The sequence below is a fragment of the Stylophora pistillata genome, chromosome 1 (genome assembly GCF_964205215.1).
Source record: "Stylophora pistillata chromosome 1, jaStyPist1.2, whole genome shotgun sequence".
In the NCBI taxonomy this organism is placed as follows: Eukaryota; Metazoa; Cnidaria; class Anthozoa; order Scleractinia; family Pocilloporidae; genus Stylophora; species Stylophora pistillata.
The window spans coordinates 16,079,134-16,104,182 of record NC_142519.1 but is presented as its reverse complement, the minus strand read 5'-3'; the positions used below and the strand labels follow the sequence as shown (position 1 = coordinate 16,104,182).

Below are 25,049 nucleotides of genomic sequence, written 5' to 3'. Positions count from 1 at the left end.
TAAACTTGACATCAGTTTTATTAATAATTGATTCAATACAAGTTTTTGTATGACTTTAAGATTACAAAGTCTAATGTAACATTGTTTCTGAGAGCTAGGACACTTTGAGCTGAATTTTAAAATAAATAGTATGAATAGTACTGATGTTTGGTTTATAAAATATAAAAATTCTTGATAGCCAGTAACTTTAATTACGTCTTAGTGAGTTCAACAGCCATGCCCTGATGGAAATTATGAAATTACTGTAAATCCTCTAACAAGCCCCCCCAGCAGGCTTATTTATTTCAGGTGCTTTGGGGGGGGGGGCTGGTTATTATAGGGGGGGTTATTATAGGGGGAGTGGTTATTATAGGGGTGGGCTCAATAGAATGGGGGCTTATTAATTTGGCCTGATGTTCACTTGCAGGATACTTGAATAAACTTATTGTACTTACTGAATTTTTGTTTTTTTGAGGGGGAGTGGGGTGGTTTATTAGAGGAGGGAGAGCTTAATAGAGGATTTACAGTACACTTTGCAGTCTTGGATGGATTACCATTACAGCATACGTGTTACTTCATCACTGTTCCCTCTTAGTGAAATGTTGAATCTGTCAAACAACACGTGATGTATACTCAGGTAATGGATTGTCTTTAACATATTTCTGCAAATATGTGCATGTTAGCTTCATCTTGAAATCTTCACCCACTGCATAATCAAGTGCTGCCTAAAGCGGTATAGAAAAAGAAATATAATAGCAGTTTCTTAATTCAAAGTTGCATGAAAAATATTATCACTGTGACACATACAAACTGAAATTGAAGGTTCAAACATTTGCTGGCCTAAGTAGTTTCCTTTGAAGTCATTCTTTGATATGTCACACAAAGCTGTGAGACACCCCAAAGAAGGGCTGGAAATAAGACCAAGGAGTTCACTCAGCTAAGTGAAATCAATAATCACCAGTAATAGGCTGGAAGAAGCTGTTTGACTGTTGTACCTTACTACCAGTCAAATACAGCTTCAAAAGAAAAATGAAAAGGCAATATTTACTTAAAACAATACCAAGGAATGCAGTGGGTGTATGTGACCACTGTACTGGACTCTGGATAAAAGATCCAAGCCAAGACCAGGACCCATACCAAAATGTTTTGATTGGCAAGATACTTCACTCTCACAGTGCCTTTCCAAGCTATGGAAACCAGATAAAGTGCTAGTGGGGTAGCAGTGGGGGAGGGGGGGGGGGGGAAGACCACTATACTTGTGGGCAGACTTTTTACCCTTGTCAGTCTTGAGATTTGTGTCATGTCTGTTTCAAATTCTAGTAGTCTGATTTGAAGTGGTCACTTTAAAATAACTATTAATGCTTGTTAATTAACAACCACTGACCTTGGCTAGGTGCCGAGCAATGCCTTTTCCTCTGTATTCAGATGGTACCATTGTGTGATACATGTTCATGGTATTGTTTCCTTCATTTTCATACTGTAATATGGCTTTACCTATGCGTGTGTAAAGGATCAAAAGCATTTATAGAGGGGTGTTGTGTGGTGTTCTTGAGCATGTATTGCCAGATAATGTTTTTCAAAAAAGACAGAAGAAATTAAGGAATGAAAAAAAATAAGTTCCTTTTTTTTCTATCACAGGCCTCCATCTGGGTCTAACCTCAAGGAAACCTTGGGGACTGATAGACATTTGTAAAAATTAAGTGTTAATAGAACTTGCCCAGTGTGGTAGTGAAATACATCACTTTTGTACTAAAAACCTTCACTCCTAGGAGCATTTGCAAAGTGACAAAAGTTTTAGCTATCATTCAAATTTAGTTCTATAACCCTCCCCAAAGCCATTGATTCTTCTGTGAAGACGTCTGGCTATTTTTGTGAAAACTGAAGATAGCACAAAAGTGTGTGGATTGCTCTTTAATTCAACGAGGAGTTTGGAAGATGCCATAATCCAAGACAATAATCAAACTTTTCAATGCCTATACGCTTAAAAAATAATTAGGGCATGGCATGCCTGTGATGCAGCTTGGTCCACACTCAAGGAGTGGGATAAGGTTTTGAGGATAAGGCATATCTGAATGCTTTCATACACGAACAAATCTCCAGGGTACCCTGAGATAGGATAAGGGGGTAACAGGGCTGTGGTCTAGCAGTGCCCAGTGGCCCCTGGCGCCTTACTTTTGCTCTTGGGAGACTCAGGAATTTTAGTTTTCTCATAAAAGGCATATACTGGGCACCCTGGATTTCAGAGTTTCAGAGCGCTGGGCTCCCTTCAATTATTTTTAGAGCACAGCCTTGGGGTAAGTTTCTAAAGAATATGTGGTGCTTCAATTTGGTGGGGGAGTATGCATGAAAAGATAATTCATCAGAGCAAAAGACAAAGGGCTGACGCTCGAAACTACAAACTTGTGATTATATGTTTCTCCACCTTTCATCATTTATTTATTTATTGATTCATATAGATATATATTCGAAAGATACGAGGAAATTAAGCTTAATAATTAAGAAATTAATTATAAGGACGGCCTGCAGCTTACAGCTGACATAAATACCACGGGAGAGTGGTATGCATTTCCTGGGGATTTACAAACCTTTCTCTAAAGCAATGTAAAATTCCTGGCCCTTCAAATTATGTTTGACTTCATAGGCGCTCATGGTAATGTATGACGAAAATCGGCGAAAAAGTTGTCTCATTTCTTCACTGGACATCCGCCATGTTGGCTTGACTCGAGTGAGACTGGAACTGTAGTCAATTCTCCCAAAAGTCTGTGCGGGTGGAAATGTTTTGAAATGTTTCAAGGGACTTCCGGTTATATTCAGACAAAGGCAGGCTTGGTTACCTGTAGATACATTAATGGCGGTAAAAGGAAAGGGGAATCGCCGCAATTTTACTAAATTTCTCCTTTCCTTTGATCGTGGTCTTGGTTGAAATGCTGGCGAATGTTTCATGTATTCTCTTAGTTACTTGTTATGCCCATTAAGCTGCTAGTATGGCGGCTATTTATGGCTTTTTATTGGTGTGTTTTTGTTCTATTGATTTGTGGATGTTATAGCAATGATGGATTCGAACACATCAGGACGACGAACTCAATGGATTATTCCTCATCGTGGGCCATTCGAATACCAATGGTTCATTATTCTAATCTATCTGACCTCCATTCGCTAGCAGACCGCATCGCAGACGAGGCAGGCCTTGTTAATCGCGGGCAAATTGGAGGCCTCAAAGGACATTACCTGTACATACATAATAATACTTTTTTCAATCAAAGCGGAATCAAAGAACACGATCTTGGAAAAATGCAAAGTAGTATTACGGAACTTTTAGCCAAACATCCGAGCATCGAGTGGTCAAGACAAGAGGTAGTTCGAATGCGTTACAAGCGAAGCCTACAATTCAAGGATCAGTATTTTCCAAGCCAGTGGCACTTGGTAAGAGTCGATTAGACCCTATTAAAAATTTATTTGAAATAGATTTTAAATTCTCGTAAGAGGCTTTCTAAAATTAATCTGTTTGAAATTTTAAACTACCTTCTTTTTCATAATCGTTATCTTAATGCTTTATGATCAGGTTAACTTGATTGGTTTTCTGTGAAAGAAGAAATTTTTCTTTTGTCCAAGTGTTCCTCAGATTTAGCCACATTCAAATTAAAGGTCAAGGACTTATTTCAATATTGAACTTTGTTATTTATTGAAAAAGTGTCTTGAACAATAAGCAGCCAAGTATAGAAACGCCCTTAGGACATATCTAATTACCAATAGCTGTTACTAGTCTCAAATACAGGCCGTCTTCACCATCATTCTTGGTCCAAATTTCTCAAGACATCAAAATTGGGCACCTTCTAAGAGTAACAATAGATGTACCACAATTTTGCTGAATCTAAGAGTGACAAGAGTTGCATATTTTTGTGTACTTTCAGAAAATAATACCAAGCCTCCATGCAAAGAAACTCAAAATTACTCAAAATTACTTTCACATATAATGCATTGACTTATGAATTGTTTTTAAATAGAATGAAAATTTTCTGAGATTCATATTTATTAGGCATATCCCTTACATACCATGCACTCTTTGGCATTTACAGTACTATAAGGTTTAATTTTGAATTAAACGATGGGAGATGATATTAGTAAAGAGCAATATTATGTGATATTTTTATGGCAGGACAACTTACGATTCATAGGACATGATATAAATGTTACTGGAGTCTGGGAGAATAATATCACAGGACGTGGAATAGTTGTATCTGTTATTGATGATGGTGAGTAACCAACTGATATTGCTAAAGTGCAATATGCTGTATTATCCAATATTTTTATGGCAGCACAATTTACTATTTCTAGAACATGATATAAATGTTACTGGTGTCTGGAATAATAATAAAATTATCACATGATGTGGAGTAGTTGTGTCTGTTATTGATGATGGTAATAACCATGATTAGAATTTCACTTTGGAGGAATATTAATAGTGATTTACAAAATATAAAATTTTTCAAATTACCAACTGTTATTTAACAATTATTCCACAAGCACGCATTGGATATGAGATGATAAATAGCCAACAAGGGGCATAGCGCCGAGTTGGCTTTAATCATCTCATATCCAACAAGCGCAAGTGGAATAATTGTTCTATTTGAAAAAAAAAAAAAAAAAAAAAAAAAGCGTCCCCAAGATAGTAGACAAATCTTCTCGACTTTTTTTTGTAAGAAGAAACCAGATGTTACAATGTACAGATATTAGATTATGGTATATTGGCTTATATAGCATATTGGCTAAGCCGATAAAAAGTTTTGAATTGCATTATCCAATGATCCAGTTTTGAATATTTGGTGTTATTCACTTGTTTTTTTAAGGTGTGGAGTGGACCAATCCTGATATTCTTGACAACTACGTGAGTGCTGAAGATGCTTATTTCTTATCCTTCCTCTTGACTTTGTTACATGTAGTTTGCCAATTGATGCAAATATTGCTGCCTTCAAACTATCTCTTTAAAAATATCTTCAGTTACTGTTCAAGGAACCTAGGTTTAAACTAAAGGCCTTTATTGACCAATGGCTCAGCATCTCTTAGTTTGAAATTGGGAGTAAGTTTGAGTTTTCAGACTTCAGAAACTTCGAGAGCCTATACTTTCCTAAGGCATCCACACCAGTTAGTTGTAAGATAATGGTACATGTACTTTTGTATTATTAATACATATCTTTATTCTTATTGGGAAAATGCAGAGTCAGTACAAATTGAAGTTGAATTTTAAGAATTCATTGATAGATATATTTGATTGCACCAGTATGTCATACTTAATATGTATCATTCACCAATTGCAAAAATTAAGGCTAGTTGAAAGTTAGTTTTCAGCCAATGCATTATCAAACAAATATTGATACCAAATTATTTTGATTAATTTTTAACAAATCTTATTACGATGAACAAGAGGTAAATTGAAAAAATAAGTGGTTTCAACTTGTGTTATAAACAGAGTTCAGAAGGCAGCTGGGATATTAACTCTAATGATGATGATCCAATGCCAAGAGCAGATGAGGCTGGCCTTAATCATCATGGAACCAGGTAGATTTACCGTAATTAAAAAACATTGCAATGATTGTCATCATCAATAAGTTGACACATGCATAAAATAAAAATTAACAAATGTGATTTTAAAAATTAACCTTCTTTTGGCCTGAAGTCTAGCTAAGGAAAGCTATAGTGCAGCCTACTATCGTATCAAACAGAGAAGTCTAAGTTCTTGATGATAATCATCAATTAATGACTGTTACTCACTAAATGGTAAGTAATTACTAGATTGAGAGTGCAAGATTGCATTCCGTCTTATATATATCTCTCAATTGCAGCTTAAGTCAAGGCTAGGAAATATAATGCTTAAATTCATCTACCTACTAATCAAATATCAAATTCACTTTTATGGCAGGTGTGCTGGTGAGATTGCTGCTGTGCCCAACACATACTGTGCTGTAGGTGTTGCTTATGGGGCAAAAGTATCAGGTAATAACAAGAAAATCATGCGAGGACCCAGTTGAAAACTTTGAGTCAAATATGGTGAAATCATGATACCCCCTGTACCACTGACAATCGAGCAGCTTAAACTTTAATTCTTTGGTTTTCTTGTTGACTTCTTGTTTGTCTTTTTACTCTTTTCTAATTTTTTTCCTCATTTTTATTAACGATGATTGCAACCTAATCACATACTCATGTTTTTAGACTTCACATTGAATAAGCTAATTCTTAGAATTTTGAATTTGAATAGTCTAGTAAGACTGCTGGGATTGCATGATCATGTTCTTTCCCTGATTCTCTTTATGAAGATGACTGGTTGTATATTGGGATTTAATGAGAGGTCCACAAAAACAAATTGATGCAAGGGATGTAGATTAAAGCCTACTTTTTTTTTACATTCTATCAGTTTGTTAACAAAAATCCAAATGTCTGAGTAAGAGTAAGCTTGGGCTGGAAAAAGCATGGGTGAGCAATAAAGCCTTGGAACTGAAGGATTCTATTTTGTGTTTTGTGTTAATAGTAAATAAATTACAACCTTTGGTACAGGGGCATAGCATCCATATATGTCCATACATACAGCTGAAATCTGCAAAAAAAAAATTATCCTAAAATAGGACCAATTTTTAAATTTTGAATTATACTGGGGTGTTTGTTTGTTTGTTTTTCCAGTACCTTTTTCACCCCCTTTTTTGTTGTAGGTTACCGAAAATTTTCCATTGCATTCATTTATGTTAAAGTTAAGGGGTGGAAATAGTTGGAAAAGGCATTTCCGAGACCCTAAATTTCAAAATGTTCTGGGGGAGCTGGGGGAGCACGCCCCCAGACCCCCCCTAGTTAGGGGCTCCCAATTTACATGCTGTGCGTACACCTTAAAAATCTCACACTACACCCGTATGGCTGCTTGTAATTGGCACACTACCAAACATTGTTATTGCTAAATAAGTCTTGCAAGACAAGTCTCATGTTCTTTCCTTTCCATGTTTAATCAGTTTTGCCAAAAGACAACTGCTAAGTAGGTGATAGTCTGATAGTAAAGTGAGCTCTCCACAAATTCACCTATTCACCAAACCTAGTTCTTTCTGACTAATCTGATTATTTCTTGACTAATGGCAGGTGTACGAATCCTTGACGGTCCAATGACTGACAGCCTTGAGGCCATGGCATTTAACAGTAAGATGCACATTAATGACATTTACAGCTGCAGGTATGTGGAAAGTATAAAGAAAGAAAAGTTTAAAAAAGAATGTTTCCTTTTTAATGTTCAATGTTAATTGTTTCTTCAAGCGCCTCTCAAGTTACTAATGATGAATTATAGCAATTAAAATTCAGGGATTTTATTAATTTCGGTAGTAGACGTATATTAGGACATATAGGCGGAAGAAAGTTCAGTGTTAATCGAGGCAGATTTATCACCAGTCTTTCTTTTCTATCCATTCAACATGGCGCACAGCGAACCTATCGTGTTGTTGATTGAATTGTTAGAACTCGTTACAAAAATCGCCCAACAACCGAAAAAGGAGACAAAATATCAACAAAACAACTTTATTGATGACTGTTTTAGATTATATTGAAAAATACGCAAAAACCGGGAGGTGGAGTGGCCATAGTAGCCGGCTCCGTTGTGGAGAGTAGCCGCCGGAATTCGCCTGTTGCCGGCTTCTAATGAATTCCCTGACAATTTATTTGCAGTTGGGGGCCTGATGACAATGGAAAAACCGTTGATGGACCTCATCAACTGGCACAGGTTTGTAAATCAATATGCTAGATTACAATTGAGATATAAAATAAGTCAACTTCAAACTCCCATGCTCCACAGAGAAAAAAAGAAAACTTTCCCTATTCCATTACCAAGCTCAAAAATTGAGCTTGGTAATGGAATTACCAATTACTTTCTCTCTAGAAGACAAGTCCTTTTCCACCTCATGTATTACAAGCCCCTTTTTCCTCTTGTTCCATAACTATCATAACAGTGATAGTTATCGCCTGGTTAGCTCAATTGGGAGAGCGCCGGACTGCTGTGCGGGAGGTCGAGAGTTCAATACCGGCCGGACCAACACTCAGGGTCTTAAAATTAACTGAGAAGAATATGCTTCCTTTCTTTAACATCAAGAAATGGTTAGATATTCTAGTCTTCTCGGATAGGGACGAATAAATGGAGGTCCCGTCTCCTGCAGGGTTAGGGGCAGGAGACGTTAATTTCCCACGCACGAGATTACTGTGTGATGGATGTCCTCCCCTGGGGTGGGATGGGTGGGTAACAGGACCCCCGTTGATACCAGTGTTTACTACACTGAAGGGGCTATCCTGTATAAATATAGATGTCTGTCTGTCTGTCTGTCTGATATATAGTGAAGTCATTCCGCTTTTATTTTTCTCTTAGGCTGCTCTTGCTCATGGTGTTCTAGCGGGTAGGAAAGGCTATGGCAGTATTTTTGTTGTGGCATCTGGCAATGGAGGACATTTCAAAGACAACTGCAATTTTGATGGATATGCCAACTCCATTTACACTGTTACAATAGGTCAGTAGTACACAGATGAAACTCCCTGATGTGTCTTTGCTTATCTTCCACACTTAAATGCGTAGAAAAGCAGCGCCTTTCGTAAACGTTTTCAATAGTGGACCGTTTTGAAAAGGCTTCGTTTCTTCAAAGCCTCCGTCTCAAGCGTGGACAGGTGGAAACGTAGCCTTTTGAAAAATTTGACTTAAAATGTGTCACATACTCACAGTTGCTTTCAACTGCGTTTTCGGGGGTTTCCATTCGGACGATAGACGAAAATGCATCGAAATGTAATGTATGCGACATTTGAGAGCAACGCCAGGACGCTAACGTAGGTGAAAATAATCAACTTCATTTTTGCTTGAGGTGAAAGGCCTATTAGCGTGGTCGAAGCTTTAGTGGAGGGCGGGTTTTGACTCTCGCCACGGTCGAATCTGGTAATTTAGGACGATTGAGTCTTAAAGAATAGCCTTCTTCGTAAAGGAGGATTTTTTTGTCTTACGAAGAACGTGGGATAAAGACAGAAAGTTGCCTTAATTACGCGCCGTGAAGGTGTCACAACAAATCATGATCAATTGCGCTGTCTCGTTATAAAAATTTTGTCAATGATTAAATTGTAGGTGCTGTGGACGAGTTAGGAGATATGCCATATTATGCAGAACACTGTGCTGCTATGTTAGCAGTCACTTACAGCAGTGGACAAGGCATGCAGAGAAATATAGTAAGTGCTTAGATACAGAATAAACCCTTTATACATCAAAATGGCATCAGTTTGCTCTTGCACGGGGCGAAGGGATTAAGGATACTTTTCGCGAGACTCCCGTATGACTCAACAGGCTGCTGTGCAAGCTATATATATTTATTAAAAACTAGATCATTGGATAATGCAATTCAAGACTTTTTATTGGCTTAGCCATTATGATATATCAGCCAATATACCATAATCTACAAATATGGTAAGCGTACGTGTCAGCTTAAAATTAAAAGGGAGCTAGAAATTTAATAAAATTTAATAATTTAATTCAACGTTTTTAATAAAACAATTATTCCACTCGCGCTTGTTGGATATGAGATGATTATAGCCAACTTGGCGCTACGCGCCTCGTTGGCTATCTATCATCTCATATCCAACGCGCGCTCGTGGAATAATTGTTAAATATAGCATGCAAGCAAACCTGTAAACCGTTCTTACCTTCAGAACGCAATTAGAAACTGGATTCCCCCCCCCCCCCCCCAAAAAAAAAGAACAAAACAGATTGCTACCCAGGCCAGGGATACATTTCTGCCTACTGTAGCTAGTTTGAGCTACATCTTCTGGCCACTTTTGCGAAAGTCGGTTGTTTACTAGTTCTTTGAACAAAAAACGTGCTATGCTTGTTGTTCCGCCCGTGTCTTCGGGATTCCCACGCATAGTCTCGGGCAGTAGTTACTCCCTTTGGTGACGATGGTGACTATATATTCGATGTTTCCTTGCCAGGTAACAACTGATTGGCGCTTAGGGACTGGCACGGGTTGCACAGACAAACATACGGGAACCTCGGCCGCGGCGCCCTTAGCCGCTGGAATGATCGCCCTCATGTTACAAGCAAGGTAAGAATGACAAACAGCAAATTAATACCCCATGATGATGCTGTAGAATCCTTCTTTAGAGGCCCTGAACCTATATTGTTTCAGTCGCGGCTTTGGGGGCCTATATTGCCGAGGTGGGGGATTATACAGTAATACAGTAAGGTAACAAAAGAAATGTATTGTTTTGGAGGGGAGGGGGTTTATGCTCACGTGTAGATGGGCGTGTTAAGTGAGACATTTATTACGCGAGTGAGATTTTTATTTAGAATTAGGGGAGGTTTTAATCAGGGTTTTGCTGTGTTCACAATAATCGAATCACTGATCGGGTTTGATCTTTTTATAGACCGTGTTTGTCATGGAGAGATGTCCAACATATTATTGCCATTACTGCTGTCAAGGTATGAAGGAATTTTGATGTTTGGTTAACATACATCCCACCGAAAACTGCCTTTTTGTGGACGGTATTATGAACCCCTTTGTGACGAATTAATTATCATCGGCAATTCCAGAAAGTGAAGCGCGTAAAAGCTTGAAGAGGAACCCAAACCTCGGTATTTTGCGATAGAATATTTTCCCTCGGAACAGTCACCCTGTGTAACGTCCCGTCAGCCCCTTGGTGCTCTGTTGTCAACGTTCTACTGAATTGGGAGTGCCATGTGCAACAGTTAAGCTGGTGAAGTTCGCCGTTCAAAATCGCAATCCTTCTTGGCCAAGAAGAACGGGCTTCTTTCTCAGACAGCGGCTTGATATCGAGGTTGCAGACTTGAAGGCTACCCTCTTATATCTCTGTTATCAAACTGCTTTTTTTTGTTATGATTTCATTCACGTATTTAGCATGATGTGGACGACAGTGATTATTATACAAATGGAGCCAAGTATCACCACAGCCATAAGTATGGATTTGGTCTTCTGGACTCTTGGCGACTGGTAAACACTGCTAAGGTATTCGCTGTAATCATCATAGTAGTAGAAGTGGAGATTTGTCGAATGAAGAGTCTTTTATTTCCTTTTGTTTGATAATAAGTTCTTATATAGCGCATTAAAATTGAACTCTATGCGCTTTGTGGGGGAGGGGTTGGAACCGAAACCTGTTTCTTTGCTATGGAGTAAAGTTCTTCAGTGACGGAATGGAATACAGGAGATCAATTAATGGTATTAACAGGTCAAACCCCCTTTTCCTCTCATTGATAATTTACTAGCGTAGGTGTCGGAATCTGATTTCATTCTGATTAAAATCGAAAAGTACTGTTTTCGAAAGAAACTCGGTGCAGCTTGTGTCAATACATTTTTTTCCTCTTTAATCTTCCAGAACTGCAAATATGTAAAATGTTGTATCTGGTCACGTTTTACAGAAAATTAATTTTATGAGAGGCGAACTTTTTCTAACAAAGGGTTCTTTTTCTATAGGTATGGAAGGCAGTACCTTGGATGACATCTTGGTCAACACCCATTATTCATGTTGGAAAACAGATTCCGACATCAACCAATCAACTGATAGAAAAGTACTATGGTATGTATACCATGTTGAATTGTTTCTTTAGTAAAGCATATTGAAGCTCTGCCACTAGAAACGACTTAATCGTGGTAGTTCTCGGTATGGTTTCCACCATGTCAGCGTAAGCTAAAACTAACAATTCTATTGCCCTCTTTACCAGTGTCTAAAGACGAAGTCGGAGAGGTGGTTACTTTAGAACACGTCACCGTCACAGTAAGTATAAGGCATTCGTTTTCCTTTTTCACCCGTGGTTATATGCAAAGCATGGGAACGAGTGTTGTGGGGTTTCGATATGCAAATGTCGTGTCGTTAGAACGGCCTTAGGAGTCTGAGAAGAGTGTGCATCTTTTTAAAAATGGCGGACCAATTGTTGCTGATGGATGCAGATAAACTGAGGACTTTTTTGTGGTTGACGGCTGAATAGTCCCTTTTACAGTTGTGGGCTTGGTGGCCAAGCCTTTGAACAGGAGTGAGGCTGAGGGTGACCCTGTTGTGATAGAGACCTGTATCTAGTTAGTATGATAACAAAGTAATTTGCATTTGAAAAGCAGCAACATCTCTATCATAACAAGGTCACCCTAATCCTCACTCCTGTTCAAAGGCTTGGCCACCAAGCCCACAACTGTAAAAAGGTTTATTCTGTCTCTAGAAATCACAGGCTTTTACTTTTAGTACAGCGACTGTACATTCTAATTATATTCTGCACAGTATATCTTCGACTTCACCATGTTGTCACTTTGATTCTTCTGACCGACCAATTTCCATGGAAAACAACTTTTAATTGTATATCTAAAGGTATCTTGCAGAAGCAGACGATCGGATCTTATAATTTTTTTTTTCAGCATCAAATGATTGAAGGAAACCATGAGGAAAAAAAGAGCTCTGTTAATTATGTCTGTAATCTTGCATGCGTTGTTAGATTCTGTTTTTTCTTCCAGGTGAATCTCAAGCATCGGCATCGTGGCGACTTAATGGTCAGTTTAGTGTCCGCCGAAGGAACGACATCCAAACTGGCAACAGCAAGACAACACGATAGGTATGTTCAGAATGAGTAAGTGAGTAGTCTTTCATCATTGGCGCTGCTGTACGAGCATCCCGCGAGCTACTCTCGAAGCCTGCGAGAGTCAACACAGCGGTCAAATGTCTGTGCATGTGCGAACATTGTAATGACTAGAACCACAAACAAGTTTTCTCATAAGTTACAAACAGCCGCACAGGCCAGTAAGGCATGGTGTATTAGAAGCAAATAAATTATTTTGGTAAAGCTCAAAACAGAATCTGAGGATCGCACATCATACGTATCTAATACCGCAGTTCAAAATATGTGAACTTCATATATTCATTGCATCTCATTTATCACTTTCACGGGTTTATTACGAATCAACTTAACGGCCTGCTCCCAGTTGGCTTGTTAGCTCAATTGGTAGAGCGCTGCACTAGTATCGCAGAGGTCAGTGGTTCGAGTCCCGTACGGGCCTGATTTTTTTCAGGTCTGATTCTCGCTATTGCTTAAATAGCGTTATCTACTGCGAGGATCGTGCATCATACGTATCAAATGCCGCAGTTCAAAATATATGATTTTCATATATTTATTCTATCTCATTTATCACTTTCACGGGTTCATTACGAATCAACTTAACGGCCTGCTCCCAGTTGGCTTGTTAGCTCAATTGGTAGAGCGCTGCACTAGTATCGCAGAGGTCAGTGGTTCGAGTCCCGTACAGGCCTGATTTTTTTCAGGTCTGATTCTCGCTATTGCTTAAATAGCGTTATCTACTGCGAGGATCGTGCATCATACGTATCAAATGCCGCAGTTCAAAATATATGATTTTCATATATTTATTCTATCTCATTTATCACTTTCACGGGTTCATTACGAATCAACTTAACGGCCTGCTCCCAGTTGGCTTGTTAGCTCAATTGGTAGAGCGCTGCACTAGTATCGCAGAGGTCAGTGGTTCGAGTCCCGTACAGGCCTGATTTTTTTCAGGTCTGATTCTCGCTATTGCTTAAATAGCGTTATCTACTGCGAGGATCGTGCATCATACGTATCAAGTGCCGCCGTTCAAAATATATGATTTTCATACATTTATTCTATCTCATTTATCACTTTCACGGGTTCATTACGAATCAACTTAACGGCCTGCTCCCAGTTGGCTTGTTAGCTCAATTGGTAGAGCGCTGCACTAGTATCGCAGAGGTCAGTGGTTCGAGTCCCGTACAGGCCTGATTTTTTTCAGGTCTGATTTTCGCTATTGCTTAAATAGCGCTATCTACTGCGAGGATCGCACATCATACGTATCTAATACCGCAGTTCAAAATATATGAACTTCATATATTCATTGCATCTCACTCAAAAGAGAATGTTGAATCCGCAGGATACCCGTACTTGAATTAACTTTGTGAAAAATTAGCTTTGAGAAATGACGCGCGGGCGCCAAAATTGATCTCCTTGCGCACCTTCTGCTTCAAGTGATCGCTGTGTTGCGAGAGTCGAACCTCTCCTCGCCCTGGTCGAACTGCTCCCCAGTGATCTACGAAAGGTCTGGCGCGAGAAACAAGACAGACCTTCCGCCGTTTAATACGAAGCTCACGAAGTAGCGCCAGTGAATATCTTTTAGTAACACCAGTTCACAATTTTTCCGGTTTAAGTAGAATTTAGGACCATACAAATATCGGTGCTGCTTTGGTTTAGGGATATGCGTTCTTAATTCTAGATAAAGCTGTAAACTTTATATGACAATGAATATTTCTTTCCACCGTAGGTCTTCGGATGGTTTCGTAGACTGGACATTTTCCACTGTTCGGTGCTGGGGCGAAAAACCACAAGGAACTTGGCAACTGATAGTTATTGATAATGGTACAAATAATCGTATATTTGATATGCAGAGAAAAGTACCGTTGATTTTGAAGGCAAAGAAGCAGCATCTGCTATTTGTCAAACCGTTTCTTTCTAAAGCCTTAGTTTCAACTCAAGCTAATGCAGCTACATTTTTTGACAATAGCTGAGAACAGTCCGAAAATTTTTTGGGTTGTACCCCACTGCGTTTTCTGATTGGGCGTACAAAATATTCCTCACAAGAAATCAGCTGCAAATCTTAAACATATCAGGCCTAATCGAAAAGCGCGCTTTGTCGTTTAATTCCGCTATTCAGTAATCAATTCGTCTTATGTCAGGTTTTGATGACAGCCGAGGTTTCTTAAAAGATTGGAAGTTGACTTTTTACGGTTCCTCCATGACACCTGAAGAGATACAGAAGAGACAGAGGTAAAAGCGTTATTGTTTTCTTTTTCACGCAACCGAAGCATAGCTGTTGCTCTGTGATTGGTTCAGAAAACTCGCGTCATCCTCTTAACCAATCAGATACAAAACTAAAAACAATCGCAACTTGGTCAATCACGTTTTCCCGCGCTTTAAGCAGTTTGCTTGTTTTCACTTTGAGATCTCATTGGCTATTGATATCATCAATCTTTATTCTGATTGGTCGCTGAGATAACTTTGGTTTTGGTTTTTCGACACTCATTTGAAAACTGCTTTAAATAGAAACTGATTCAAACTTAAACCCGCGTAAAGGCAGTGAACACAGCTTCGGGAAAGGAAGTCTAGTCGGAAATAAATTTTTCATTTTTTAAATTTTCTCTAAAAGGTATTTCTGCATTCCTTTTTTTCTGTCAGATTGGTGGAAGAAGCTGCTAGTGGCAAGTACCTTCACAGTAACGATACCCCACCGTGTCCGCCCAGGCCCCCGCTCTACGCACCACAAGATGTTGTGTCCGAGAGAACACTCAAGGTAGGCTTGTGACTCTCAAAGCACGATTTTTCCGATTGTTTGTATTGATTATTTCAAAATGATATATCGATTTGTTGAACTCAGGCCACACTATTTGTGCTAAACGATCAAGTCTATTTTCATCACGTTCCTGAAGCTTTCGTCTTTTGTTTGTTGTTGTTTTTTCTTTTGGTTTCCCCTTTTTATCTCTTTGTCCCTCATAAATGTCAGTTATGCTTTATGGTGCCATCTCAACAGATAATATTTCCCCTCAATTTAGGTCTTGCTTTTGCTCGGTGGCTTCTGTCTGTTAGTGTCTATTTATTACACTGTCGACGTCATGTTCGATAACGAGGCTAATAACGAAGGAAGCGAAGACACCGCTGGTGGAGAGTCACAGGAGGAGACCCCTCTGTTGTCTAACAAACTAGCAGAGGAGGATCAGATTAGATTAAGGTAACATTCATCATCATTTTCGGAGCTCATTTTCTGTCATCACTGGGCTTTATATGATAAGCAGACACAATGTCATTACCAAAGGTATGCATAAGAAGTTGAGAAAAGCGATTGCTTATTATTATAAATGGAAAGACTTTTCTTTTAATTTAAATCCTGTGGAGAGATTTAGGTATTTAAGTGAAGGCCAACGTCGCTGACAACAGCGACTGTAAGAGGGTTTTGTTTTTTTATTCTTTCTTTCGCTACCGGATGTTCTGCCGTGTGAATTTCCGAGAGCTCTTTGCTGAGTGTAGTGGAAGACGCGATGGCCCCATGGCTGGACAAGGGGACGAGAGGTCCCCGTTCGAGAGCTGGCCGAGTTGTTATGTTGTGTTGCAGGGCAAACACACAGAGTAGTATAAATTGGTACCAGCGAACTGTCAAAAAGGATTTCATAATAATTAATTTTCCATTTTATTTTTTGTTTTGTTTTACAAATTCAGTCATATTTTGGAGAGAGGCACCAAAAAAGGAGTAGCACATGATGATCGTTCGAAGGAAGTGGATCATTTAGCCCCGAGCAAGCATTCTACTTCCCCAGTGGACGAGAAAAGACGTGTGGAAGAGTTTGAAAGAAGACTTCGGTTTGCCATGGAGCAGAGTCTCTATCTACAAGCGCAGCATCTGAGTGCTATGGATAAGTTTGAAAGTGACCTGACAAAGGCTACAGAAGATAGCTTACTCACGCATGCGCTTTATAAGAGTCGTTTGGAAGAAACAAACGCCAGCAAAAAGAGTAAAGTGCCACTTAAAGGGATTCTAAAGAAACCACGTGGGTATGTATAAAAAGTAACATTGGCTTGAGAAGCAAACGTAAATTACTTTTATCTGTTAAGAAAAGTGGACTAGATGCTCTGTTCTCCTGAAAACCAAGTGATCCTACCAAAATCCAACGACCTCCCCAACCTCGTTCCCAGGGCCTTTTCCCTTAGACGGGAAAAGGCCCTGACTGCCCCCCCCTCCTAGGCGATAAATATACTGGTCCCTTATGTTTTTATTTATTTTCCATTTCAGTCGCAGCTCAAGGTAGCCATCGGTGATCTTCATCGCGGTCTGGAAGATGTTGTAGGGGGCCGACATTGAATCCTAGCAATTATCCAGCAAGAAGACGGTTTAGATTCGCTCGGCAGCGCGAGTAAAATAATCCTCTGTATAAGTTAAGTCGTTGTTAGAATTTCATTCACAGAACTTGGCTTGCAAAAAAAAAAAAAAAAAAAAATTGGTCCGGCGAGTTTAAAGTGATACCACAAATGGTTTGTACCCAGGAGTATCAGTCTATTTTTTGATGGGACTTGTCAAGTAAGGGTAGACCTGAAAAAAAAAAATACATTTTTTTGTAACAGTCGATATCATCGACAGCAATTTATTTTAGGGCTACTCATACCCAAGCAATTATACCCACAGGGACGACAGTGGTATCTTTTACAAACTTTATTTGCTGGTTAAGTGTAGTTTCAGGTATCAGCATTCATGAAAGAATTTTTCTCGAACCTCATTTTTCTTGTTCGACCTCTTATAGCTCATATTTTTGTTTAAGTTGGGGCAAGTAGTTTTGCGTCCTTAGTTAAGTCATGCAACGTTTATGACCTTTCCCGCCGTTACTAGCAGTTGCAAATTGCGCTGTTAAATTTGGAGCTATGATTGGCCTGTTGAGGTATTTGGGCGCGTGCTGATTGGTCCGATCAGCTGTAGTACATGCCGCCCGGCAGAGGGGTAGTGAGTGAGAAACTTTTAAATCAGGTGCGACTGTTTAAAAAACAATCATTGAAAAACCATTGTGGAGTACGATTGAAAGCCCTGAGAAACACTGGTAGTTTTTATTACTCCAAATTTACCATTTTAGGCGTTTTATAGTCAAGGTTTAAGTTCTTCGTAATAATTTTTCCGTACTAAGAATTTTTGTCACAATCGAGAGTAATATGAATCTCAAGAAAAGAAAGTTAGACGATGTTTTAAGTTACTTAAATGCAAAAAAGTTTGCCTATTCAAATATTTATTCATATAGTATTACAAGTAATATTAATATTAATATTAATAGTAATATTAATTGACGATTTACAATCATCACCATAGGTACTTCGTGTCAATAACGTGGCAATTTGTAAAATTTCATATTTATTTGATGAGTAATTTCCGATATAAATAGAAATAGGTTTTGTTGCCGGACTTACCTGGTTGTGAAGATATTTAAAATAATCTATTAGCAGGAAAGGATAAAAGAAATTTATTTTTTCATGGCTAAGTGATGTACCGTAAACGCTCCAATTATGTTACAATTAATTACCGGTTAACGTTACAATTAAGGAGCAATTGAAGGAAACATAAATACCTTTTACTAAACGATTTCTAGGTCCGTTCTGTAAGTTGTGGATCAAGTTTTTCTCCCTCCGGTTTTATGACCCTCCGGTTTATGATCTTAGCGCGAAGGACCTGGCCCATAAATCAAGGAGAGGAAGGGAAAGACTGCATAACTTACAGTACAGACGGAGAAGACAATAAATATATCTCTTACGCACCTCAGGTGTGTCTGGTAAGTTTGAGGGTTTTGTAGTAACGGCTTTAAATAACAGACTCATTTCGAAAGCAAAACGAGCCAATTCGAAATCGTGATTTAATCAGTAAAGTATGCCTCGCGCAAATCACCACAACTCCCATGGTAACGGAGAGATTTTAAATCTACAAAAGCGTGTAGCATTTGCCCTCTTATTAACGGCTTCTTATTACTTAACAGACTCATTTCGAAAGCAAAACGAGCCAATTCGAAATCGTGATTTAATCAGTAAAGTATGCCTCGCGCAAATCACCACAACTCCCATGGTAACGGAGAGATTTTAAATCTACAAAAGCGTGTAGCATTTGCCCTCTTATTAACGGCTTCTTATTACTTAACGATTAAAACAATCTAAGTGTTCACGGTAATCGGCCAAAGGGAGCAAACACTCATTCCTTATTTATTTTCACTATTTATTTTGCTTACGTACTTGTGAAAATTAGACAGAAAAATAAAGTGTTTTTATTGAAGGCTGCATGTATTTTTCAGAAGCTAACAGTAAGAAGGACGATTTGCATAAGCTTTTACAATAAACTCTTGGACTTCTATCATTCAGGGGTGGGGTGGAGCACTGCCTAACAAAGGAAGCATAAGGATACCTGCATATATTTATTTTTCACTTTCGACATTTGCAGTAGATCTTAATGCATGCATGCAACAGATATGATACCTGCAGGGACTATGTTCTGTTTTCTTGAGAAATTGAATCAGATGTAGCATTAAATGACAATAGTCAATTCAGTTGGAGGACTAAACGGGCTGGATTTCAATCAGGTTTACACCAGATGAGACCAAAATCATTAGATTGGCTTCTCCTTTGGCAGTCATTGTTGCTTCTGGCATGAAATCTCCTAGTCTGTCTGTGGCAGATGTTGAGCCATCACAGAGAAGTAAGCCCTGTGCAAGCCCCCATCTCCCCTCTCCAATTAAGGTAACCCCTAACCCATGGTCTTACCACAACACGTAGAGGTCCAGCTACAGAATACATGGTACCACTGTACCATTGAACATGTATTCTGTATTTTCTTTCCTATCTGTTATTGTAAATTGTCAAGTATTAATGTACTTTTTGTCATAATTCATAAGAAATTATAAAAAAAAAAAAAAACCCTCAAATACAAAAAAGTAAGGTCTAGGTAGAAAGGCTCTGACTGAGATAATTGGGGGAGGGCTATCCAATGTAGCTGCGTGGGGCACACAAGCCAAGCAAGCCAGACACCTGAACATATCTCATGCCATCCTGAAAACAGAGTTACACTTGCATTCAGCTCAGAGTCTACAACATCAAGACTAGACATTACAGTTGAAGTTTTCTGGGTCATTTGAAACCTTTCATGACTTTGTTTTTATTGTGGTTCAAGTATAATGTAACTACGAGATAACAAAAAATTGTATTAAATCAAGTTGTTTAATAATCGAAAAAGGTCAGCCCCTGGAACTGAAAGAATTTACTGGAGACTTAAATTTTGCTATGACGAATTATAAACAGCATGCATTATCAAAATATATTTATTTTCTTAATCTACAAATTTATAATGTGATTCAATCTCTCGCCTCAAAGACTCTGCATGACAAGATAAAAACAATGTTTGCTAAAACTAAGATTTTGTGATTTACAACAAAAAATAATACCAGGAAGCCTTTTTGTGTACTAAGAGGTTGAGATACCCTAGATCACCATTCATTTCTTTTTTTTTTTTGCAGGAGTGGGCTGGCAGGAATGGACAGTCAATGAGAGGGGGAAGGGGGGGGGTGGGGGGAAGTGGAGGGTAATCAGGAAATCTGCCTACAAAGATGAGGGGGCTACCTAATACTGTTTTTTAACAAAATCATTCAGTGCTGCTCACATAAATGTTGTATGTTTTTTGCCAGCCTCAGAAACCCTAACAGTTTATATATACATAGCAGTTTAAAGCTAATATAGAGAACAGTCACAGTATGTCAAACAGGATTGGGGAGGTAACTTTAATAACTGGTCCTCGTTGGCTTTGCTCTCCGAGGACTTCACTTTATAACAAATCTAGTGATACAGACTTACAAACACTTAATAATTACATTAACTTGCATTAAGTATCTTTTTACTGGTATATAGATTTTCAGATTGTTTAGTAAATAAGTATCTAAGGGGTATGCCTGTTGTTTGAGGGTGGGGGCTGTCTTTTTTAAAAATATACTTTTGGAGAAGTCACAACTTTTTTTTCTAATCCTTAGGAGGGTTTAGAGGTTATGTTTTGCTTTCTGATGGGTCTTATCAGTCAACCTCTTCTATACTTGATGAATGGTTCTTATATGACAAATGTCCCAGGGAAGAGTTGCTGCAATACGTCCCCTTATATGACCTTGGGAATTTTCATGAATAAATTTGTTGCATGTATACCTTGCTATCCATGCTTGTGTTAAAAACATGGCTTTAAGTCACTGAAATGAGAAAGAAATAGACCATCCATACGGTAGAGGAACCAGATCATTCCAAAGTTTTCTTTCCAGTGAGTGATTCACCTAATGTCTAAGTCTTCCCGCAAAAGTTTTCACTGTTTTAAAAGGTCAGGGAAGCCTGCTTTCTCACACATGCGATTCATCTCTGTCATGACAGTACTGAGGAAGACACGGGGATACTGTTGACTCAGTTGCATAACTGTCTGCTCATTAACTTGATCACATCTGACAAGTCCTTAAAAAAACCATGCCAACACAAAATTCAACATTGTGAATAATGTCTAACTCCCAATCTGCCATTTAACAAACTACTCCTCACACCTACAATGATTATATATGGTAGCAGCCTGCCTTCTTTACATCCCTGATACAAAAATCCTTATGGCTACCCAACAGATATCAGTCTTAAATATTATCTTTCTGAATATCTGATAAAGAAACAATTCAAAAATTCCCAAGTAACATAATTAATGCACAATACTGCATGAACTCTGTCTAGTTTCAAGGGTTAATATCATTTGCCAACATTTGCAAGGCCAAAATGTATCTAATGCAGTGGACTGAGTTTTCTCTAAAATGGAACAATTATCCCTCAAAATAAGTCACCCTTCACATCTTCAGAGTTTCTATCAAACCCATACCAACAACATTATTGGAAAACCTTGCCAAATACTCTTGAAACAGATGTTCATTAACATGAGCCAGGACATAAGATGACTTCCAGAGTAACAACACATGACTAAAGAGGAAACTTTACCAAGCAACCATGAATCAAGCAAGAATTATGCTTTTTACACACCTAAATGTTTAAGGTGAGGACATCCTTTTAGGACAGTTTTGACTCCTTCATCTGTCACTTCTTTACACCAACTGATGTCCAATCTCTCCAGGTTAGAAAGGTGACGAGAGAAGGCCTCCAATCCTAAACAATAGAATTATAAGCAAGCTTTGTGAATAATTGATGTGACCAAATGGTTACAATGGTAGGACATGTTCAGGATCTGAAGGTTTGTCATTCCTGTATGGTCTTAATCTCTTTTATGGTCTCCCTGAGAAAAAATACATTTCTTTGCAACTAAACAGATGGACCTCTGTAATCTCAAACAAGTGTAAAGGATTATAAATGTGTGGCCAAAGTCCCTCGAACAGTGTTGTGATGCACATTTGATCATATCGACATGTTAATTTGCGCAATATAAATATTAAATTATTATTATTATTATACATTTGCATCCACAAAATTTGACATTTTATTTTTTACTGCTCCTTACAATGTCAGCTCCGAATCACATATTAAGGTTACAAGAATAAAGGAGATGAGCAACAACTTACGAAGCTCTTGATTGTTACACAAATTCTCCATTTCATCACATCGGAGAGACTGGCAGAAACCTCGCAACAAGACTGACTGTACACAGACGGGCGACAAGGAAAGGTGATGTCAACAATCACATTGCTGAACATCATTGACTTACGAACCACAATATTGACTGGGACTCTGCACAATGCCTAACCTACAGTACGAACTAATTTCAACCACTGACTCTGGAAAGCTGGTTTACTAACTCAGAACAGACTCCCCTAAACAGGCGTCAACTACTACCGGCTCCATACAAATGACTCATTCATGACTTAAACATTACAAACGAACCGAACAGAACGACCTAACTTTACCAACGGATCAAAACAGACCAATCACGACCGACCTACGTCACTTGAGTCTTACAGCCAATAACATCAAGGCAAAACTGACCAATCATTTTACACGAACTGAAATAAGAACATTCTACTGACAACAACTATTCACTTGACTCTGATGATGACTTCCGCACAGGTTGTCGAAACGTCAGTCACTACCACCAACAACAGTCCTTCTCAGGACTACACTCACTCGGACGATCAAACTACACTTTCGCAGTATGGAGAATACATAGAATGATGTTAGGTGCAAAAAAGTTAAACTACTCACCATCATCAGTAATTTTGCAGTGGACCAGGTACAATCCCCTTAAAGTAGCACAGTTAGAAAGAATATGCTCCAAGGATACATCTGTCACATGAGAGCACAGACTTAAGTTTAGGATATCAAGATATTTGCATCCAAACACTACTTCCAACACCATATCATCAGTGAGACTCGAACAATAACGGAGATCCAAAACAGACATATTCCTACAGTACTGTGAAATATGGAGTGCTGCCTGTGAAGTAATTGTACAGGAGTTGAGATGAAGTCTTTCAAGCAGCGGACATCTTTGAACAAGTTCACATACCCCAGCATCTTTGCATTTACTGTTGTACTCTACAGAGATGCTTTTAATTTTTGGACAATTTTGTGCAACAGCAAAAAGGCTTTCACAAGTAAGAGAGTGGCACTGGTCCATTGTGAGTTTTTCTAATTTAACACAACCTTGACAAAGCTGAAAAATAAAAAATAGTAATTATTGGAATGCAAATTAATATTTGAACTCCTGAAATTACAATGAACTGCAGTCACTAAACAAAGAGAAGTTGAAATATTAAGTTAAGTATTAAGAGACAGCAGGAGAGAGAACTTGTTTTGGTCCATATAGCCCTAACAAAAGAAGAGGAAGGTTCAGTGAATTCTAGCTGTACCCAAGATACTATACATAAGCAAGAGAATCTTGATGTGGATGTACTTAGAAGAATTATTCAAGAGTTGGGGTGTATGATCAGAATGCTGTTTAGGGAAGACTGGTTGAAAAATATTATAAAGAAAATTCAGAAATTTATCTTTTTAAACATTCTCAGCATTGTTGACCATTACAAGTTTTGTCTAATTAGGAGATAGAGCATAACTAATCAAAAACATTTTAATTATCGATAGAGCTGAGCATTTCACATGCATGACTTGAACTCTTGTAACTTTAAGTTTGTGATTTGAAGAAATTGTACAGGTCCTGCTGGTTACATGACTGTGTTTTCCAAGTGAATTTTTTCTAGTTCTTTACTGCCATAATAATGTCAGTGATAGCAATAATTAAAAGGAAATGATTGCAAAAATAATTGTAGCTGATTGATTAAATGCACTGCAAACAAATGAGTTGCTCCTTAATTCTCTAGCATTGAAAAATAACCTTGTTGTAGAAGGACCATTTTCTCTGAAAAATGATGGTTGATTATCAAGAAATTTGTGTGTGTACGAGAAATGGTAACATGGAATTTAAAATCAGAAAGAAAACAAGTATCCTTTTTCTGGTAACCTGACTGGGTTTCCTTGGCCAGGTGGTGAATCTGCATGGCTTGGAGGTGGGGGGTGGGGGTGAGGGGGTGAGGAGCGTGAGGTCGGGGGGTCTAGGGGGGGACAGGAAGTCAAGGCACTCCTCACAAATACCGTTATACAGTCTAACAACATTAACAGTCTGTAGATATCAACAAATCTACCCTAACATTTGAAAATTTCTTCACAAAACTCTTAATTGAACCATGTTCTTTTTACTCATAGAAATCATATTTTGATGTGCAAAAGAATTAACTCACCCCTTTGACTCCACAGTCGGTCACACGGCACAAACTTATGTCCACAAATTTCATGTTTTGACAACTTTGTCCAATTTCAGTGAGACAATTGTCAGTCACAGCTGGGCATCTTACAACAGATAACTCGACTAAAAACCGACACTGCTGTAGAGCCTTAATCAAACCCTCTTCAGTAATGTTCGCACATTCTGAAACATCTAAAACACCTCCAGTAGCACTCGATCCATAGTTTGTCACTCGAACAAGAACTTCATCGTCCACCTTTTGCCTTTTCGAAAGTTTCAGTTTTCTCCATAGACTCGGATCAAGAGCTGAATTATACCAATGTTTGGAAACACAGGACACTCGACCCAAGTCTTTCACATCCAAATACGAAAGGACACACAAGAATACCGCTTGTGGCAAGCTGTTCATATCCATTAGTGAGGTGTTCAGACTTGGACTCTTCTCCTTTTGACCACACTTTGAAGAATTTAAGCTCCAGTAGTTTTCCATATTTTTATGTATTTAGCACAAGGTTAACAAACGAAAGTCTTAAGCTCCAGTAACGAAGTGCATAAATTATTTTAGAATCTAGCCTGCCCTGTATTCCTTCCAAGGTCGTCAAGGTCTTGTTTCAACTGGGGGTTCATGTATCCTACATGTAGCGTCCTCGGGGCGGAAGCTCAATCTGGATAACTGTGAAAGGCCCAATCCGCTTTCGAAGTGAATAAAGTATCTATCTAGAACATCCCTTATTAAGTCTAAGC

The 25,049-nt window shown here is 38.5% G+C and overlaps 3 protein-coding genes across 4 annotated transcripts; 1 reads left to right on the top strand and 2 right to left on the bottom strand.

Annotated features, from left to right (window-relative positions):
* On the bottom strand, window positions 1-2,723 carry LOC148741414 (protein NATD1-like). Its single transcript, XM_088740685.1, has 3 exons — window positions 2,565-2,723; window positions 1,364-1,473; window positions 1-704 (listed from the first exon to the last, which is right to left on the bottom strand). The coding sequence occupies exons 1-3, from the start codon at window positions 2,680-2,682 to the stop codon at window positions 591-593; spliced, it is 342 nt and encodes a 113-aa protein (XP_088596811.1). The 5' UTR covers window positions 2,683-2,723; the 3' UTR covers window positions 1-590.
* Window positions 2,724-2,781: 58 nt separating this feature from the next.
* Window positions 2,782-18,833, top strand: LOC111336137 (proprotein convertase subtilisin/kexin type 7). Its single transcript, XM_022942172.2, has 21 exons — window positions 2,782-3,402; window positions 4,136-4,232; window positions 4,827-4,864; window positions 5,447-5,535; window positions 5,897-5,970; window positions 7,096-7,186; window positions 7,672-7,726; window positions 8,363-8,501; window positions 9,101-9,201; window positions 9,958-10,070; window positions 10,393-10,447; window positions 10,884-10,991; window positions 11,457-11,559; window positions 11,705-11,757; window positions 12,483-12,580; window positions 14,310-14,404; window positions 14,722-14,812; window positions 15,221-15,335; window positions 15,595-15,770; window positions 16,256-16,588; window positions 16,827-18,833. The coding sequence occupies exons 1-21, from the start codon at window positions 2,944-2,946 to the stop codon at window positions 16,840-16,842; spliced, it is 2,499 nt and encodes an 832-aa protein (XP_022797907.2). The 5' UTR covers window positions 2,782-2,943; the 3' UTR covers window positions 16,843-18,833.
* LOC111336096 (S-phase kinase-associated protein 2) lies at window positions 18,022-25,022 on the bottom strand. Of its 2 annotated transcripts, XR_015993843.1 has the most exons (5): window positions 24,301-25,022; window positions 22,769-23,219; window positions 21,599-21,721; window positions 20,741-21,034; window positions 18,022-19,603 (listed from the first exon to the last, which is right to left on the bottom strand). XR_015993843.1 is itself a non-coding variant. In XM_022942127.2 (4 exons), exons 1-4 carry the CDS (start codon window positions 24,793-24,795, stop codon window positions 20,892-20,894), a joined length of 1,212 nt encoding a protein of 403 aa, XP_022797862.1. In that variant the 5' UTR covers window positions 24,796-25,022; the 3' UTR covers window positions 19,667-20,891. The 2 variants fall into 2 exon arrangements, 1 of the variants encoding a protein (XP_022797862.1); XM_022942127.2 differs by lacking the exon at window positions 18,022-19,603 and having other exon boundaries at window positions 19,667-21,034.
* Window positions 25,023-25,049: the final 27 nt, after the last annotated feature.

Excerpts from the sequence above, each read along its gene's own strand:
- LOC148741414 (XM_088740685.1), bottom strand. The coding sequence starts at position 2,682 with ATGTCCAGTGAAGAAATGAGACAACTTTTTCGCCGATTTTCGTCATAC. Across the intron at positions 1,474-2,564 it reads TTACATTGCTTTAGAGAAAG|GTAAAGCCATATTACAGTAT; the intron begins GTTTGTAAATCC and ends ACACACGCATAG. Across the intron at positions 705-1,363 it reads TTGCTCGGCACCTAGCCAAG|GCAGCACTTGATTATGCAGT; the intron begins GTCAGTGGTTGT and ends ATACCGCTTTAG.
- LOC111336137 (XM_022942172.2), top strand. The coding sequence starts at position 2,944 with ATGCCCATTAAGCTGCTAGTATGGCGGCTATTTATGGCTTTTTATTGG. Across the intron at positions 3,403-4,135 it reads TTCCAAGCCAGTGGCACTTG|GACAACTTACGATTCATAGG; the intron begins GTAAGAGTCGAT and ends TTTTTATGGCAG. Across the intron at positions 9,202-9,957 it reads AAGGCATGCAGAGAAATATA|GTAACAACTGATTGGCGCTT; the intron begins GTAAGTGCTTAG and ends TTTCCTTGCCAG.
- LOC111336096 (XM_022942127.2), bottom strand. The coding sequence starts at position 24,795 with ATGGAAAACTACTGGAGCTTAAATTCTTCAAAGTGTGGTCAAAAGGAG. Across the intron at positions 21,722-22,768 it reads CTGCAAAATTACTGATGATG|GATTGGAGGCCTTCTCTCGT; the intron begins GTGAGTAGTTTA and ends TCTATTGTTTAG. Across the intron at positions 21,035-21,598 it reads TCCTCACCTTAAACATTTAG|GACTTGTCAGATGTGATCAA; the intron begins GTGTGTAAAAAG and ends GGTTTTTTTAAG.